Here is a 19716-nt window from a genome sequence, read left to right on the forward strand (position 1 = left end):
TATGGTCCTTGCCATCTTAATCAATTCGCTCATGAATCTGCAAAATTGCTGCTTAGTACCTGCTGTGCATGATCTTGCCATTACTCTAAAAATAATGGCCCACTTCCCAATTGATAAGTCTAGGAAAATTATTCTGTACAAGCATTTCAATGTCAGCTTACAGAGTAGAATGTGGCTGATTGTTCTCCAATAAAAGGACATACGCATGAGCATGATAATTAGAAACTTCCTAAGTACATGCTTATGAAGTTAAGTTAGGGTTTGCAAGAACATAAAATGCCAACATAATGACGTACAGAAAATCTCAAGCCCTATCAAATAATCAAGAACCGGACTCCTCAAGTTCTGAACTGGCCTTTGTCCGATACTGGCGACCTGGTTTCTGCAAGCTAGTACTAATTTTACTAGCAACCGGCTCTGGCTCATCTTCGTCCATTGCACAAACTTCAGTTTCTTGACAGTCCTCAGCAGCAATGCCAAGGGGCAAGCCTTTCCGGTGCATGAACTCCTTCCCAACATCTTCCTGCTTTTGCGGGAATTCACTGCTATGTTTCATCATGTATGTATCAGCTGATTTCTTTCTTGGAGTGAAGGTTACTGCTTTTGGAAGATCAAAGGCCTTGTCTGCCTGTGACTCCAAGGCATCCGGCTTCTTCAGCATATTAAGAAAGTCCATATACGCACACCGATTAGATTCCTCATCAATATCACTGGAAGAATCAAATGTATAATGTGTGTACTTGGTAGGATTTCGGATATAATCTGGAACTCCAGAAGGATCTTGGGGTGTAAAAGATACTTTCTCTGAAACTGTAGCTTCTTCCATTGAGCAAGTCTCCATTGTAAGATTTTTGGTTCTTTCAGACTCTTCTTCCTTGCTATCAGTTTTACAACCAGGATCAAACCGAACACGTTTATGTAACTTTGAATCCAACTGATTTTCCTTCCTCTTCAAAATTGATTTCAGGTTGGCACCATCTTCAGAAGTGTTGATTTGAGTAGCTGCAGCAGCTGGCAATGTTTTATCAGAAACCCGTAAAGAATCGAAACTTCCAGCTGCTTCTGCGTCTTCTTGGAGCCTAATTTTTGCAGCCATGTGATTTGCACGTGGATCTCTAGCAACATCCTTGAATGACTCCGGAATCACATTGCAGGAATCCAATTCAATTGCATAATCATTAAAATCAGTCATATACAAGCGTTCACCAGCCTTTTCCCTGCCAACAGCCACTTTGTCATATTCATCTTCCTCTTCCTGCATAAAATCCCATGTTATATCATATACGATAGACATTCAAAAGTCAAACCATCAAGCCTCCAATTTTAAGAATGGAAAACTCTATGTTTGGTTCCCGGAGAATTGAGAGAAAATGCGAGGAAAAAAAAAAAAGGAAAACTAGAAGAAGAAAAAGTTAAAGGAAAATAAAAAAGGAATCTGAAGTCAATAAATTATTTTATATATTGCTTTAAACACATTTAACTTATTTTGGTTCTTTTATATAAAGATTAAATAATTTGAAAATGCATAATTATATTTGATTTTCTTTTATATATATATATAATGAAAATAACTCCCAAATTTCACAGTTTCTGTTGATAGAGTTAATTGTTGTCTTTCACTATTTTCTAATTCTGTCCCGACACTTACAAGAGAGAACTAATGCAGAACAAAAAGTGCCGAAGAATGCCTATGCTCATTTGGTGGCATTGAGTCAGAAACTCTAATAATTTTTACTCGTCCTAGTTTGACTTATTACTAACTGCATGCTCTTCATTTCTGATTTCATTTGTGATCATAAGAGTGATTATTTGATTAATGATTGGAGTAGAAAACTGAAAATGAAAAAGTTATATGAGTGCTTAATTGGTTTATTCTATACTCAAAACATTCGACCAAGAAAGAGCTGCAGGAAAATGTCCCAGCAATCTGTGGAGGAATTTCCCTAAATGGTGTGGAGGTATCCCACGCCTTCCCATAATGGAATCATGGAAACACAAGTTTCATTTCGGTTTCATGAAATCTCAGAGACGTTTTCCTATTAGCTAGGAAAAGCATTTTCCAATCAGGAAACAAAAGGTTTCCTACGAGTTCCTGGACAATGTGAATGGTCTTCCATAAGAAATACAACTTTCTAGTTCATTATTCCCAATTGTGGGGTGTCAGTGACCAGGTCTAACCCAAATCTATTAGATAGGCGGTTTATACTACTACAATGCATGAAATTAGGACCTCAGAATGGAATCGGAGAATTCCAATTCCTGAGTTTGATTAGCATTATAAAGGCCTCAAAATTCACCAACAATTCAATATAACACAAAATTTTCGAATTCCACTTGGTTGGAATTCTAATCGATCTAATTCTACGCATCCAAACAACAGAAATAGCATAAAAAATGAAGCCAGAAAAAAAAAAAAAAAAAAAGCAAGCAAGCTGCAGAGAAAATAACAGCCACAACAAAAATGATTACCTCATTATCAAGAGCACAGTCCAAGCCGATGGAGGACCTAATTTCCCATTCTTCATGGTTATAGTCGTCTGGTTTAACAGGTCGACTTGATGAACCACGAACTCGTGTTTCTCCTTCAAGATCATCATCATCTAGGTCTTCAAGGTCTTGTTCAAGCTGCTTGCCGAAGCCTACAGAGCTCCGTTTCTTCGCGAATAATCCATCCAAGTTCGAAGAATAAGATGTTACCTCAGTCTCCGGGATGTCTTTCTCTCGATTCCATTCTCTCTTCTCCACCTCGTCGTCGGTGAGCGACCACAGAGAACTCAGATTCGCACATGGCGACAATGATGAAGACGACGACGAAGCTAGAGATCCAAAAATTCTATCCACGCGAACTCTGAAACTGTCTTCCATGGATGATGGCGATGAGTCAATTAGGGTTTTGAGGTTTGGCCTCGAGGAGCTTTGGGTAGTGTGGTGGAGACATAATTTTTTTTATAGTGTGGTGAAGGCAGAATTTTTTTATCTTGGACTAGGAAAGAGACACTCTTGTGACCAAACGTACCTCTTTATATAGAGCACCAACTTTGACGGGTTGGTCGAGTTGTACCAAAATCTAACTTGAATTAAGAAGCAATCAACTCAAACTTAACTCACTCTCCTTTTTTTAATTTCGAGTTGAACTTAAATTGATTAAATTAAATTCGAGTTGATCGAGTTAACTCGAATTGATCAAGTTAGATGCAAGTTATTTGAGTTTATTGGGTTGTAAAATTCAACATTCATCTATAATAGTTTTTAAAAAACTTTTATATATCTATATATATATATATATATATATTACTAAAATTTAAATAATAAATAATACAAAATTTCAAGATAATAATAAAAAAATATAAAAATAAAATATATATATATATGATGTAATTATAATTTGATATTTTTTCTTTAAAATATAAGAATAAAATGAATATTATTATATAAATAAAAATTATAAATATTAAAATCAAGTTTGAGTTAGGTTCAGGTTGTACGAACCTCGATATGAACTTAATCCAAATTAAGTTCAAGTTGAGAAAACTTAACTAAAAGGTCAACCCAAATAATGAAAATGTTTGTGAAACTCGTCCAACATTAGGTTTGGCTGGCCAACCTGTTCAATTTGCATGCCTAGCTCTTTATCATTAATTAGCGGAAATTACAAAAACGCCATCAGAGGTAATTGGAATTTGGATCGGAAGTACGAAGAGATGTATCGGCCCACCTAATATGATTGCACTCAGGTCCATCCAAAGTGGAAGTGTGGGCCTGATCCAACTTGTGTGCCTTTTAATCCCATGTTGGAGGCCAGATGGAACTCCATTCTCGGAATTTTGAAGAAACATACAACGTTTTTAAAAAACATTTTTCAAAATATGGTAATTGAAAATATTTTTTCAAATGTAATAAGTCAAATTGAAAGCTGTCGTCTAAAAAGTAACGTCTATTTAAATATTGAAATTATAAATTATCTTTTAAAATTTACATTAAAATTATTTTAAAAAAGAAAACAACTTTAATATAATATAAATAAAGAGACAACTTAAGGTTGATATTTCACAAACTTCCATAAATTTAAAAATATTTTTTCGAAAAATAGGTAATTCAAATGATTTTTATAATCATTATTGGCATTATTATTTATTCTATTAATATTAATATTAATATTAATATTATTATTGTAAGTCATAGTAGATTTAATATATTTGTCTTGTATATAATTTTTAAAAATAAAAAATATAAATGTCTTGAAAATGTTAGAAGATTTGTCGATTGGGTCATTGTAGGTGACTTAAATCATGTACAAAGGGATAATCTGCAATTCTAGGTTTTTTTCGTAATGTATTAAAAATGTAAGAGAAAGGGAGTTTCCAATCAATAGCTGGTTTTTTTTTAAAAAAAAAACATAATTTTAATCTAAATTTGTATTAAAAATATTTGTCAAATTAATGTGTTAGTGCAATATAAGTTTCGTTTTATTTTATTTTTTTATTTTATGTTAAAACCATAGTTACCAACGTTAATTTTTAAAATCACTAATAATAATTATGATTTTAAATTTAAAATTAAAAATCATAGCCACCCACTATGATTTTTTACACCCAAAAAATAAAATAAAAAAGTGAAAATTACATAAAAATGCTATTTTGACCTTGAACTTGGAGAAAAGTGAGAGCAATATATCTTTTATTTCCGAGTGTAATTATATCATATATAATTTTTATAAGAATTTTAAGTACCTGAGAATGCTCAAGACAAATTTAAGGTTATTGTGGTATTTAGGGGCCTTTTTGATAGGTTTAGGGCAAAAGTGATTTATTTAAAACAAAAATTCCATAAAATAACTTTATTCTTAAAATAATTTTCAAACTAGTATGTCTTATCTATGTGGGTATCTATGCTTAAATTTAATTTATTAAAATTGTAATTTTGTGATTATGATATAACTAAGCTTAAATTTAAAGTGTCGTAGTTAGTAATTATGATTTTTTATTTAAAAAAATTTTAAAACTGTAGTTAACAATTATAGTTTTGTGGGGAAAATTTTTTCCAAGTCCCGTGGATGTCTATGTCACCAAGATACATTACTTTAAAAATTATTTTGGAAGGGGATTTAGTTTGGGATTTTTTTTTTTTTCAAATATGATCAATGAAAAATTAAATGTAGCATAAATTCATGCATACTAAAAGGTCGTATATCTTATTTTAAAAAAAAAACAGTAACCAAACAAATGCAAAACAATATATAAGATTCCAACTTATATGTCCACTTTTTCTCCCCTATTTTCTTCCATTTTCTCTCTCTGTCCTGGCGGAGCTGCAGAACTCAACTTCAATCAATTAGATTCCTTCCAAAGAGTATTAATCCCGTGAAGCCAAAAAAACAACCTTCCTACTTTCCTTATGTCTGTCATGTCGCTTGCAAATTGAAACCACCGCAAGCTCCCGAAGCTTCGCCCATGGCCCGAGTTGGGGGTAAAATTAATAAATTAATCGTCAAATGCATAATGTTATCCACTGAGGATAAGATATTAAGATCGCTTCTTTCACCCGCTTCGAAAAATCATGGCACTCTTCTAAATAATGGTCTTTGCCGTGAGTTAAAAAGTCTTCAGTGAGAAGCAACCAAAACACATGAGCATAAAAGCGACGCAACTCCTTTATTCCTCTATGTATTCTCTTTGATCTGATTTTCGTTTTCAAGGGGCTTGTGACCTTGGGAGCTGCATCATCCATGGCGATCTCGATGCTCCTTGCGGTTCTTTTGGCGGCAGTTTCCTTTGGGGAGTCCAGCTACATAGCTTACAATACAACCGGGGGCATCGTGCCCGGAAAAATCAATGTCCATTTGGTGCCTCACTCGCACGACGACGTTGGTTGGTTGAAGACCGTTGACCAGTACTACGTCGGCGCCAACAATTCGATTCGGGTAATCTTTTCGCCTTCTGTGAATTGGGATTTCTCTTTGGTGTTTTGGACTCGATTGAACAATGTGTAAGTGTTTGACTGTTGGTTGTTTCGGTCAACAGGGAGCGTGTGTGCAGAACGTTATAGACTCTGTGATTTCAGCCTTGTTGGATGATGAGAATCGGAAGTTCATCTATGTTGAAATGGTAAGGTTTTTCTCTTCTGACATTTGAAGTTCGTTTTCTGTTTGGCTGATGAGGAAAACCGAGTAAAATGAAGGGAAGTGCTTATTTATTTTGAATTTTATGTTATAAGTTGATTTGAATTTGTAGTAAAATCCAAAAAAATATCTGCAAGAGTTTGTACATACTTTCTCAAGTTCTTATCCACAACAAATATGTTACATTATTGATTTCACCCTCCTTTGAATCAGTGCTCATAGTCCATCAATATCACCTGATATATTAAACCTTAATTTAATGGTTGAGATAGTTTTCTATATTTTGTTTTTAATTACTTGTATTGGTCTCAGTTAAGTGGAGATTTTATTGTCTCCGATGGAAAGCGTATTGATTTAAACTTTCATTTTTCAGCAGCAACCATATAGAGCATTAATATTTTTTTTCCACTATGAATTTGAAGCTTGTGTGAATGTCAAGTGGTTTTGATTGGTTACTTCACTTGCTCAGGCATTTTTCCAGAGGTGGTGGAGACAGCAAAGCAAGAAACTTCAGACTAGAGTGAAGCAGCTTGTCAAGTCGGGTCAACTGGAGTTTATGTAAAATTTTATTTCTTATATTTCATTTTTCTATTTTTTTCATATTTGATTGTAGCTGTTGGAGTTGTTCCTTTTGTTTGAAGCGTTTGCCATTTGGCCTGTTTTGTTCTTGAAGCAACGGAGGAATGTGTATGCATGACGAGGCAACCACACATTACATTGATCTGATTGATCAGACAACTTTAGGGCATCGGTATATCAAAGATGAATTTGGTCAGACTCCTAGAGTTGGCTGGCAGATTGATCCTTTTGGACATTCTGCTGTTCAAGCCTACTTGCTTGGTGCTGAGGTATGTCTTTTAATATTCATGATTCCTGAACAGCTTTATAGATTTGGAGGGTCAGTTCTTTATTGAAACTGAAAGGAAGATATGCAAAAGTTATTGTTATAGTTATTTTTTTTTTTGATAGGTATATTGTTATAGTTAAATTACATGCTGAGACCAATAAATTGAAGATTGATAGCTCTTCTCGACATAATCTGTATTCTCTTTTTGATGTCTGAGCTCTAGGATCATATGTGCCTGAAATTTTATTGCAGCTAGGATTTGATTCTCTCTTTTTTGCTCGGATTGATTACCAAGACAGAGCTAGAAGGAAAGATGAGAAGACTCTTGAGGTTGTATGGCAGGGTTCCAAGTCCCTTCTTTCATCTTCACAGGTTAGGGGCTTGAAGTTTTTTGGTATATCTTTTGTCTTTCACTTTGTTTAACTTGAGATTTTGTCTTTTGATCATAAAATTCTTATGTATGTTAAGTAACATAATTTATCTGCTCAATCTATTGTTGAAAATTTCCATTTTTTCCTTTTTTGTTTTTTAAATTCATTTTGCAGATATTCACTGGTATATTCCCCAGGCATTATGACCCCCCAGATGGTTTTGTATTTGAGATAAATGATATCTCCCCTCCTATTCAGGTGATCACTTAAGAGATGCAAATGATGCTTCTATATTTTTATTCAAGAACTCCTTTTCATGTGATTTTCTTGATTGAAGGATGATGTTCTCCTATTTGACTACAATGTTGAAGAGCGAGTCAACGACTTCGTAGCTGCTGCTGTATCACAGGTAAAAATTAGGAGTGGTTGTTTGATCACTTTTCGTATTGCATGCACTCTGCATCATAGTTCTTCATCTGCTGCAAGATAGGCTTATGTTCATCAGTCCCTGGAAAAAACGAAAAAAGCAGATCCAACAATGCTTATTAGAGAACTCGAGTCATGTAAAATGCAAAGAGAACTCTTGAAATTACCATTGGGCTCGAACTGCTATGGACATTTTCCATCTTCCACTCCATTGAGGGTCCATTTGGCAACCATTTCAATTCAGCCACAGGTGACCCTATGGCTCCCACCATAGACAAACTCAAATATGAAAAACAGTTTCCCTAGCTTATTCTCCATGAAGCTACTATGCACTTATAAACAATACGAAATTTCTCTAAGTATTTTCATATTTTTAATTGTTTCTTAGAATACTATACAAAAACACTTGAAAACACCTCAAATTTGTTCTAAAAAATTGCTTAGTAAAAAATTTGGCAAATATGTTTTTTAAGTTAGAAAATCATTTTCTGTTCTAAAAGAATTGAAAATTGTTTTTAAGAATAGTTTCTAGTCAGGCCTACAAAATTTGGCTGAATGTTACTGAGGTGAGGTATGGATGATCACATTTGCAGTTAGTTTTGTATTTAGTTGGATTTTTTTAATCATGTCATTTCAAACTTCAGGCAGGCTGCAAGTTTTAAAATGCTTACCCAAATGTATAAGGAAAAAATTTCTCATCCTAAATATTCTTTGAAGTTAACATTAAAATTGAATTTTTTTTTTTTTTTTTGGAGGCTAATGTAACCAGGACAAATCATATCATGTGGACCATGGGGACGGATTTTCGGTATCAATATGCAAATTCATGGTTCAGGCAGATGGATAAACTTATTCATTATGTCAACAAGGTATTCCATCTTCATAAGCATTCTTGAGAAAGTGTGTAAACAAATGCTGTATCTGTTTCGCTTTGTTATGTGATTTTGTGATTTCATATCTTTTCTTTCTCTTATCTTATTCTTTTATAGCTCTACATAAATTTTGTGGTTAATAAATTGCTTCTGTTTGGACTGCCTTCAGGATGGGCGCGTCAATGCACTATATTCAACCCCATCAATTTACACTGATGCAAAATATGCAGTGAATAAAATGTGGCCTCTTAAAAAGGATGACTTCTTCCCGTGAGTTTGATAATGAAATTAGGGTTGCAAATTTTTAATTCGTTACCCTGCTTATATCTAATTTCCAACACTTATTTTAAAAATATAACATCATTCTTCAGGTATGCAGATCATCCAAATGCATATTGGACAGGTTATTTTACAAGTAGGCCAGCCTTTAAAGGTTATGTCAGAATGATGAGCAGTTACTATCTGGTAAGAGATTGTAAAGTAGGTTATGTGTTGGTATGCTGATAGGCATTAACAGACTTTCTGAAACTTCCATGTGTTTCTTTGTTTTTTATCAGGTAGCAAGACAATTGGAATTCTTCAAAGGCAGGAATAGTACAGGGCCCAATACAGATGCATTGGCTGATGCTTTGGCAATTGCTCAACATCATGATGCAGTTAGTGGTACCCAAAGACAGCATGTGGCTGCTGATTATGCTAAAAGACTGTCAATAGGCTATGTCGAGGTGTAGATTCTATTTATATTCTCAGTAATTTGATATCATAACTAGCAAGTAATGCATAAGCTTAAAATTTTGAAACTTCCAAATAATATTTATGCAGGCTGAGGAGTTGGTTTCATCTTCACTTGCTTCCCTGGCAGAATCAAGATTAATTACTGGACCAGCAAATCCTATCACAAAGTTTCAGCAGGTAATACATTATAGTCTTTCTCTATTTTTTATTCATACCACAAAGTCTGAACAGCTTGCATACTCATGTTCCTTAAATGTCATAATAGAAAAGTCCTTTGTAGTGGTGTAAAATTTAAATATGAAATCAATCTTGAAATATTGATGATGGTTCTTGGTGATATTAGAAAAATATTTTTATCTGCTGCAACATATACTTCTGTTGTCTACACATGAGAGAGACAAGACAACAGAATGCTTTTTTAAAGCACTTTTAATTTAATTGCTTGTTTTACCTATCCAAAAAAAAATCTGTTGTCTTAATATGCTTAAACTGTGTTGTGAATTAACTTAAAATACACCAGTTATTAGTCCCTTAAGAGATTCATAAGGCTATGCATTTGAAATTTTAGACAACAGATTATGTTTATTGTTCTGTATGCTGAATATATTAGCAGCTTAGTATGTTTTGTCTGCCCCATCAATTTAATGTACACTTTATTAGCAACATAATTGTTGTTCAGAAGTTGAATTAGTTGTTATTTCTTAAAGAGGTGAAAAAAAATAAAGAGCTTCAGTCAATTCTTGTGCTTGAGCAGTCTAATTTGTGTCTTTTTTTCAGTGTCCTCTTCTTAACATAAGTTACTGTCCTCCATCGGAAGCTGTTTTGTCTGATGGGAAAAGCTTGGTAAGGATGACATTTTAACTCATGTATTTTCTATTGTATTGGAATTTAGAGTATGCTCAATGCATCCATATTGAAATTATGATCTTATGCCATCTTCTGTAGGTTGTTGTCATATACAATCCTCTTGGATGGAAGAGAGAGGAAGTAGTCCGAATACCTGTAAGTATTTCCATTTTGCCTTATGTGTGATTATCTTTATACATGGCAGATATTTTTTTGAAATAGGTTGTCAAATGGTGTATCAACTTGAAGTTCCTTTTGATGTTTCATGCTTGCATCCTTATCATATTCCATGTTTTAGAAGATTTTGGTGCATGTTGAAGCTGATTCTTTTTTTACTCTATATGGGATCTCCATTTGACTCAGTCTTGCATGTAAAATCTGCTGCTGCAATAATCAAAATGCCTAATGATGAAAATGTCCCTTTCCATGGATCAAATTTTCATGGAAATGAAAAACGAAACAAGAAAGGAGAATGCATCTTATGTCTGTTTGCCTTAGCTTAGTTACATGACACGAGACCAATTTGGAACACTGCTTGAATGGTGACTTTTGATTCAAAGTTCTAAATCATTGAAAAACTTGGAAATTGGGTGAGCAAATTGTTGAGACAATCTTATAAGCAAATATGGGAGGAAGCTGGGATTACTTGTATTTTTTTTCTCTCTCCTCTCCCTTTTTTTTTTTTTTTTTTTTTCTGTGTTGAGGATGAACATAAAAATATGTAAGGTAAAATGGAAAAGTATTGAGCTTTGGAGGAAACATGGCATAACATTTATAATTTTCTTTAGGGTAAACTATGTAAAGGTGCATTGCTTATAAAATATAGAATTTTTAAGAACTTTAAAAATTAATCCAATAAACATGCATTCAAATAGTAACTCCATTAAAAATTCAAAAATTGCCCTTTATTCTTTTCTCCTTCTTACACCAATGATCCCTAATTCTAAATCTCTAAATTTGTTTATCATGTATTTATTTTTACATTAAATTTATTATCATTAATTATTTATTATATATTATTATTTTATGTTTAAAAATGTCCATAAATAATTACAATTAATAAATTAAAAAAGATAAAATATTAAAAAAAATTGAAATTGAAAAGATTTCATCAAGCTAACATATTTTAAAAAACAAAAGCAAAAGAAGATGGGGATATTATAGAGGAGAAAAATAAAAATGAAAAATCATGTGGTATGGTGATTGCCATGTGTCAAAGTTATGTTTTTTTTTTTTTTAAATAATAATAGTAATGATAGCTCATTTGTCTTGTCAAAATAATTTAAAAAGAAAAAGGCAAACAAAAAAGTGGTAGTTGGTGGGAGGTAAGAGAAGAGGACTTGAGGGTAACTTTGGAATATTGATTAATTTTACTGTTTGAGTGCATGTTTTGAGGGTTATTTTCCCCAAAAACACATATTCATTGAAAATGAAAAGTCAAAGTTCTAAAAAATGCAATTTTTTTAAAATGATGCATGATTACATGATTCCCCCTTTTCTTTATCAAGCAACAAACACATCTACCTTACTAGGGCCTCTTTGATTCCACTCTCTTTCTTGATATCTGCCTGATAAATAATTGTGTCTGGTAAGATAAATAATTCTATTGACCATGATCAATGTTAAACCAGTAAGCATTTTTGGTTCGTTATCTGGTAGCGCCAAAGGTTACCTTGATCCATTTCAAGGTTGCTCCTAAGTCTAGCGTGCAACAACAATAATTAGTTAGTAACAATTGTAACTTTACATTAGTAATGACTTATATAAGTCATTAAAGATTATGACAAATCTTTATCATTAATTAACAGCACTTCTGGAACATTGAGATTGCACCTCTCCTTCTCTTGAGGTTGGTGCTAGTTTGAAGCATGCACTGATTTATAAGTTTCGGTATTGAGTAATTTATCTTTATGATCACCCCTCCGATGTGAGCATAATATCTTTTTTTCTCATCCATGTTACTAACTAATTTACTTTCCTAAAGAAACAAAATTTTAAATTAAATGATTTTCAATCCTTATGAAAATTCAGTTGTCAAACCACATGCACTGATGCACACACACAAGTGAGGAGGGAGAGATTTTATTTCATCTAAGCTCTTTCATTCTTTTATTATGTAAAGGAGAAAATCTACATAATACTGAACAGCAGTAGTTCAGGAGCTCAAAGATTAAATATCTACTGTAAAAAATAACTGTAATTCAAATTTGCTACAGGTTTCCACTGAAAGGCTTATTGTTCATGATTCTAGTGGAAAAGAAATTGAATCTCAGCTTCTACCTGTGGTCAATGTCTCATCTAACACCAGAAACTTCTATGTCAAAGCTTATTTGGGTAAATCCCCTAGTGGCACACTTAAGTATTGGCTTGCATTTTCAGCATCCGTGCCACCTCTTGGTTACAGCACTTACATTATCTCCAGTGCAAAACAGACAGGTTAGCCATATTATTTCCATGTCTAGTGCTACTGTGCTAGAATCTCATAAAGTGGAAAAAACAGAAAATAATATTTCTAAGTTATTGGTGTGAAATGTTATATTTTATGGTTCATCGTTTTAAACATAGGTGCTAGTTCAACCATCTCAACGGTGCTGACATCAGAAGGAAATGAAAATAGTACCATAGAAGTTGGGCAAGGAAGTCTGAAGCTACTTTATTCTGCAGATGAAGGAAAACTTACTCATTATATTAATAGCAGAAGTTTGGTGAGTTATTTGTTGATGCTTCAGTGTCATGGTTTGTGGTTTTGATTTGATTTGTGTGTTTTTGTTTCTTTTCTTTTCTCTGGAATTTTCTGCATCACAATCTTCATTTTAACAATCATGATAAAAAATAGTTGAATTACCTTGTCTTTATGGATTGAAGAAAGCAATATCCATTCCTATCATGATTGAAGAAAGTGAGATATTTTTTTTAAATTTTCAGTAAGTTTTTGCATCTGAGGTTAGAGTAAAGAAAATTCTCAGAAACCTTCCATTGGTTTCTTCAAGAGCCAGAACATATTGCAACTGAACTCAGGAATGAAGAAGTGGCATGTACTGATCATACATAACTTTACAATTGGGTCTCTGTACCAAACAATATCCTTCAGTTTGCTGGAAGGCAAAACATCCCTTAAAAATAATCATTAGCTGACCTGGAACTTTTGACAATCAACCAATGGTGATCTCCTTCATTAGAGACAAGCATAGTTAATATTCTGAAGAATATTTTGAAAATATTTGTGTATTATCACTGTCATCATGCAATCTCTTCTCGATTATTTTGGGTTCGCAGCATAGATCCTATTAAAAAGTTCATTAATGTATGATAACTTGATTTATAAATACTCTGATAAGTAATTTACTTAAAAATCACTGTACCTTTATTTCAGGGACCAATTGAATAATCCCTTGTAGATTAGAGTATCTGTTGTCTTTTAAGAATAATATTAGATGCTGCAAATGCCTATAGTGTGCTTCAATGGGCACAGTTTGTTGGAGGAGAGGTTAAGAAGTATGATTATTTACAAACCTAAACAACAAACAGATTGTACTTTGTAAATAAAACTCTGCATAAAAAAATCTGTTCACTGTATTAAATTTCATTAGTCATGTTGACTTGAATTCTCCTGCATCACATATTTAAGTGTTTATGTTTCACCTTATTTATATAATTGCTGAAGATTTAAAAGAAGAAATGCTTCTGAGTCATACCAAACTCCTTTGAGCTTTGGATTTTTTAGGTGTATATAAAATACTGAAGATTTAGTTCATTTTCTGTGTCCAAAGGTGACATTGGGCCATACAATAGGTTGTGTTCTCCTATCCATAAATACTGCCACCCAATCCTGATGAAAACAAGATCCAATACCATGTCTTTAGTACAACCTCTAGAGACTTTACTTTCAGACTGGTTTGCACCTTCAATTCTATTTCTATTGTGTTAAAACCAAATTTTAAATGCAATTGTCCAATCTTGTCAGCCAGAGGCTTTAGCCTAATATGGATGTAATTATCATAACCTGTGGCAGAGCAATTCACATGAGTAGATACATGAGTTAATCATATTCATGAATTAACATAAACTTAGCATTGAATTGCTATGTAATGCAAATGTTTACTTCTAATTTATTGTTAATGCTGAAGGTTACAGCATTTGCGGAACAATCATACAGTTATTATTCTGGAAATGATGGAACTGATAAAGATCCTCAGGTATTCAAATCCTTCTCGACCACAGTTTCATCATGCCTTTTAGTTTTCCATAGCCCTACCTTGCATTGCTCACATTATATCTCTCAGTTTATTTTAGATTCAAAATGAAATTTGGTTTTAGATCGGTTACCATTGTGAAATTTTTGCTACTTGTTGAAGGCATCTGGAGCATATGTTTTCCGCCCAAATGGTACATTCCCAATAAAATCTGAAGGCCAGGTAGTCCATGATGTTTTAATACTTGATCTTACTATTGTCTTCACAAATGAGAGTACTCTATAAGTTCAATGCTTGTTTAAATTGGCTGTCTGAAAGTTGGATGTTGAATGGTCCCAGGTTCCCTTAACTGTTCTGCGAGGACCAATACTTGATGAAGTGCATCAAGAGCTCAATCCATGGATATATCAGGTATTTTACTTGTCAAAAACATGTAGTAGATGTTCTTTAATAATGGAACCTTGTTTTTATTTCAGTACTGTTCATGTCATTAATAAATCTTCATATTATGCTGAGGCATACATCTGTGATTGAAAATTTCCATCTCTTGGGGATGGTGTCGAGATCCAAGAAGAAACAGCTGCGTCATATGCTCATTGTCAATTCAGAGCATTTTAATATATCTGATGCACTTTTTTATTATTGTAATACAGGAAAAAAATACCAAAACTCTGTTTTTATTCTGTGCGTATGTTATTTCGATTAGGTGGATAACAATATCTTAAACCTTTCATTAGTGAGTTTGTTGGGTGTTAAAATTGATTACTTGATATGGTTTTTTCCCCTTTTGCTGCTCATGTGAGCAACCGTATTTTTTAATTTGACATTTAAAAAAGGTATGATTATTTTTCTCTTTTTCTTTCTAGGTTTTAGTTCTTAGTTTTGTTTTTATTAGTCTAATTGATCCTGTGGGGTCCAAGCCTCCTTCCAGGATAAAAAATCCCAATTCTGGTGCTTTGGAAAAAGCTATTAGATTCATTGAAATAGGTTGTAATGTACTCATTCTTAATTTCCTACTATCTTATTATAAAATGTAACTGTATGCGAAGTAAGAATTTTGGTTTCTGTATTCACCCATAGAATTTGTGCCCCTTTACTTCTGGTGACATAATACTGTGTGTGCACAGGTTATGAGGATATACAAGGGAAAGGAGCATGCTGAAGTTGAGTTCACTGTAAGTTCACCTCTCTTAAACATAGATCTATTTGAGAGCTGACATTCTTATCAGTTGTCAATACATGGCTAAGGGTTCAAATGGGAGCTTGATTTGGTGACTTCATATTTAATATTTTAGATTGGGCCCATCCCTGTGGATGATGGAGCCGGGAAAGAAATCACAACTCAGATTACCACAACCTTGAAGACCAATAAAACATTCTACACAGATTCTAATGGGCGTGACTTCATTAAAAGGGTAAGTTTCAGTCTTTGTCATTGTGATCTTGTTTGCTTCTTGTCCTTGGTGACATATTAATGAAAGAGAAGAATGTACAAACAAGAAGCTTGGCCTGGGATTCTTTTTGGGCTTTTTATTAAGATGTCAAATTAAGTTTGAACAATTTAAAGGAATTTAAATGATTTGCAGATTCGGGATTACAGAGCAGACTGGGACCTGCAAGTGAACCAACCAGTTGCTGGAAATTACTATCCTGTATGTTTCCATCATAGCAGGGAATATTGCGTATATTTGTATTATCTATTGAAGCAGTTGCTAACTGTTTTAGCTTTTGATCTTTTTCTTTTGGAATAGATGTTGTTTCAAAAATTATATATATATATATATTAATTTTCTTTATCTATTAATCTGTCTTCACAAAACAAAAAATGAAGAATATGTGGTTTTGCTTGATTTTTTAAATTTTATTGTTGTAATGCCACTAAATAATGACTTCTATTTACAATGTTGTAATACAGAAATAAGTGTTAAGGTCTGCTTTCAATTTGATATTTTCTTTTGCTTAACACCGTTTTTTCTTCTGTTCCTTTTTTCATATTCCATCATTTCAGATTAATCTAGGCATATATGTGCAAGATGACGGCATGGAACTCTCAGTGTTAGTAGACCGCTCAGTGGGAGGATCCAGTTTAGTAGATGGTCAAATAGAGCTGATGCTCCATAGGTTTGTTCTGCCTTTTGTTATATGTTAATGTTGTTTGTATTATTAAATTCCAGTGCATTGCATCTATTATAAAAAGGATTCCATGGACTATCTTAATTTCTGATATACTTTTTGTAATAGAATCTAATATACTTGTTCGTTGTATAGGAGGTTGCTTCATGATGATATTAGAGGTGTTGGAGAGGTACTAAATGAGGAAGTTTGTGTTGGTGGCCAGTGCAAAGGTTTAACTGTAAGCATACCTTGAAAATTCAACCTCACAAGCTTACATATGATAGTCTTTCTTTAGTTTCTTTTGAAATTTAGATCATTTTTTAACTGTTCAGCAAAGATTTATTGTTGTCCTAAACTTTTGGTGCTGGAAACTGTTAGGAGCATATTTTTCCCAGCTGTTTTCTTCTTTAATCTTGTTTCTAGCCTCATAATCCTTACAATGGGCACATCTTTTCTTTCCCCTCTTTTCATTGGTAGTCCTTTCTTGGTTGCTTGGTCACCAGACCATAGCCACCTTGCAGTTTCTGCCAATATGTATGTTGGACTTTCTGCAACTATTTCTCAAGATAGCATGAGCATCCAACTCTAGTATTCATGCACAACTACATACTGCTGACACACAGGACCAGACTGAGGGAGCAAGTGAGGGCCATGCCTTCCCTCTTTCTCCGTAAGATTTTGGGACCTGCTTTATCTTTGGGCTAGAAGTAGATTAAGATGCCAAAATAAAATGTGTGGTGGCCCCAGTCCTAACTGATATGTGGCTTTTTTGCACATACCCCCTATCTATGTATTGTATTGCTCTATAAACAAGGCTTGGAGCCTTGTGCTAAACTGCCAGTTCTTGAGCATGCTTAACTAGACATTGCATCTGGAAGGTGTAATGCAACCCTGATGGAAAATTTTCTAGGTAGCTGTGGACATTGCAAAGTGAGTGAGATGTAGAGAGGGTGAATAGTCGTTTAGTTATGAGCTTCAGATGTTTTTACGAATTGTTTTATAAATGGATGAGAATAAACCAAGAGGTTCATACAAAAACCTAAAATACTGGGATTTTATGGAATTCAATAGGTCAATATTTTTGGAATCTCTTAACTTTGTTGTTTTTCCTTTTTCCTCTTCCATTTTATCTAGGGTGGGGTTTGATTAAGAGTTAGATTATTGAAGAGTCTTTAAATCATATTACTCAACTTCATTGCTCATGTTTTCTGGATGATATATATTTTTCTGGTATTATAACATAATGTATTGTTAAACAATGACACTACTTGCTAGCATATCATTGATCATGCTTACATCTTTGAGCCTTTAAAAGCCACTACCACACGTCTCTATGGATTCTATTTCTGCATCATGTGTTGCTAGAGTCACCTCCTGTTATTATCATTTTGCAGATTCAAGGAAAACTTTATATTAGAATTGATCCAGTAGGAGAAGGTGCCAAGTGGCGACGCACATTTGGACAAGAGATATATTCTCCACTTCTATTAGCGTTTGCAGAACAGGTGAAAGGAAAACCGTTAAGTTGAACTGGTGTGGCAAGGCTGAAATGTTAATGTTTTTAGTTCTTCTATGCAGGATGGGAACAACTGGATGGAATCCCATTTACCAACTTTTTCAGGACTGGATCCTTCCTATGTTTTACCTAATAATACTGCTCTGATAACCCTAGAGGTATGTGTTGGAATGCCTTGTAAATACATATGAATTATTTTCTCAATGGTCTTATAATATGACCCTGAATGAGAATGAAATAGAACTCTGGACATTGCATGGTAGCTTACTCTTGAAATTGCTGGGTAGCTTTTTTTTTTTTTTTTTCACTTTTCTTTTTGTAGGCTGCTTAAAAGTTCCTTTATTTTTGCTGAACATTGCAGGAACTTGAAAATGGGAAACTACTTCTTCGGTTGGCTCACCTATATGAGGTATTGACTCTCTTATTTTGCTTGGTTGTTGAAAAAGTGCTAATCCTTGGTTGACTGATACCAACTCAAAAAGTGTTGACCACCCTGCAGTAGTTTAACATCTCTCTTTCTTATGATTCTCAAAAATGAATATATCCCATTCAAACCTTGATTTTGAGTTTGTTTCCATTGCCAATCTCATGACTTCTTTGTGAAATTTTAGCTTTCTCCTCCTGAATACTGCATTCATTTAATATCATGCATTATGATTTTTCTTTTTCTACCATCTTTTGGTTTTCTTGTCAACTGAAGTTCTGAAAAATTTTCCATCAAAATCCAAACATCTTCCATAGGAAAAATAAGAAGAAAATATTGCAGTTTCTCTTCTTTCTGGAATATTTTACAGGTTGTATATGATCCACCAAATTGATTGTTCCTTGCCAATCAATGGATCTTCGAGTTTTATGCTTTCAAAAAGTTAGGTTTATCACATAAGTTCTTTGCTCCACATGTTTGCAACAATGCCATATATCCTAAATTCATGCTTTTCTGGATGTTTGAATATGCAAAGACCGGAGAGGACAAAGACTATTCCGTGATGGCTACTGTGGAACTGAAAAAACTGCTTCACAACATTAAGGTAAGAAGCAAAGGGTGGATGACTCTTGATGATCTTTCATTTACCGGACCAGTTTTATTTTATTGTTATGTTGTTTTACAGATCACCAAAGCAACGGAGACAAGTCTGTCTGCAAATCAAGAAAGAAGTAGGATGGAAAACAAGAAATTAATTTGGGAAGTAGAAGGCTCCTCGGAAGAACCCAAGGTGGTGAGAGGGGGACCTGTGGATCCTGCAAAGCTAGTGGTAGAGCTCGCCCCAATGGAAATCCGGACCTTCTTAATCGAATTTGATCACCTCCAAATCTTCCCTTCCTGAAAGAGAAGTCTAAGTCTCTTTACAAAATGCAGTGGAGATTGTTCATTTTTGTATGCTGAAATGCCTTCCACACTTCTCCCTTTTACGTGAATGAAAGTCCCTTGCTATATATTTACCAAAAGAAACGCAAATAAAATCGTTGTACTTTGTGGCGTCACAACTTCTTCGGCAAGAGTTAACATACTCGTATGATACGTGCATCCCAAATTAGCAGTTCTAGACACTTGCATATACCTAAATACAAAAATATGAGACTTTTAGATATTATTTACTGAAATTGTCACAACTCCCATACAATTTTTTTTTCTCAATTCTGTCTTTCATACTGAAATTGTTTTTAAAAAGACAATTT

The 19716-nt window shown here is 33.7% G+C and overlaps 2 protein-coding genes across 2 annotated transcripts; one reads left to right on the forward strand and one right to left on the reverse strand.

Moving 5' to 3' along the window:
• Positions 1 to 86: 86 nt before the first annotated feature.
• LOC100242886 (uncharacterized) lies at positions 87 to 2997 on the reverse strand. Its single transcript, XM_002275696.3, has 2 exons — positions 2470 to 2997; positions 87 to 1255 (listed from the first exon to the last, which is right to left on the reverse strand). Exons 1-2 carry the CDS (start codon positions 2863 to 2865, stop codon positions 323 to 325), a joined length of 1329 nt encoding a protein of 442 aa, XP_002275732.1. The 5' UTR covers positions 2866 to 2997; the 3' UTR covers positions 87 to 322.
• Positions 2998 to 5277: 2280 nt separating this feature from the next.
• LOC100266854 (alpha-mannosidase At3g26720) lies at positions 5278 to 19631 on the forward strand. Its single transcript, XM_010662379.3, has 29 exons — positions 5278 to 5920; positions 6021 to 6104; positions 6588 to 6676; positions 6792 to 6966; positions 7218 to 7337; positions 7511 to 7594; positions 7674 to 7745; positions 8518 to 8631; positions 8804 to 8904; positions 9006 to 9099; positions 9192 to 9359; positions 9457 to 9546; positions 10147 to 10212; positions 10315 to 10371; positions 12432 to 12651; positions 12781 to 12920; positions 14343 to 14411; positions 14571 to 14630; positions 14748 to 14819; positions 15536 to 15583; positions 15704 to 15823; positions 15995 to 16060; positions 16417 to 16529; positions 16677 to 16761; positions 17918 to 18028; positions 18102 to 18197; positions 18401 to 18448; positions 18999 to 19067; positions 19149 to 19631. Exons 1-29 carry the CDS (start codon positions 5726 to 5728, stop codon positions 19362 to 19364), a joined length of 3042 nt encoding a protein of 1013 aa, XP_010660681.1. The 5' UTR covers positions 5278 to 5725; the 3' UTR covers positions 19365 to 19631.
• The last annotated feature ends 85 nt before the right edge of the window (positions 19632 to 19716 follow it).

This window comes from Vitis vinifera, chromosome 14 (genome assembly GCF_030704535.1).
Source record: "Vitis vinifera cultivar Pinot Noir 40024 chromosome 14, ASM3070453v1".
NCBI classification, from domain to species: Eukaryota; Viridiplantae; Streptophyta; class Magnoliopsida; order Vitales; family Vitaceae; genus Vitis; species Vitis vinifera.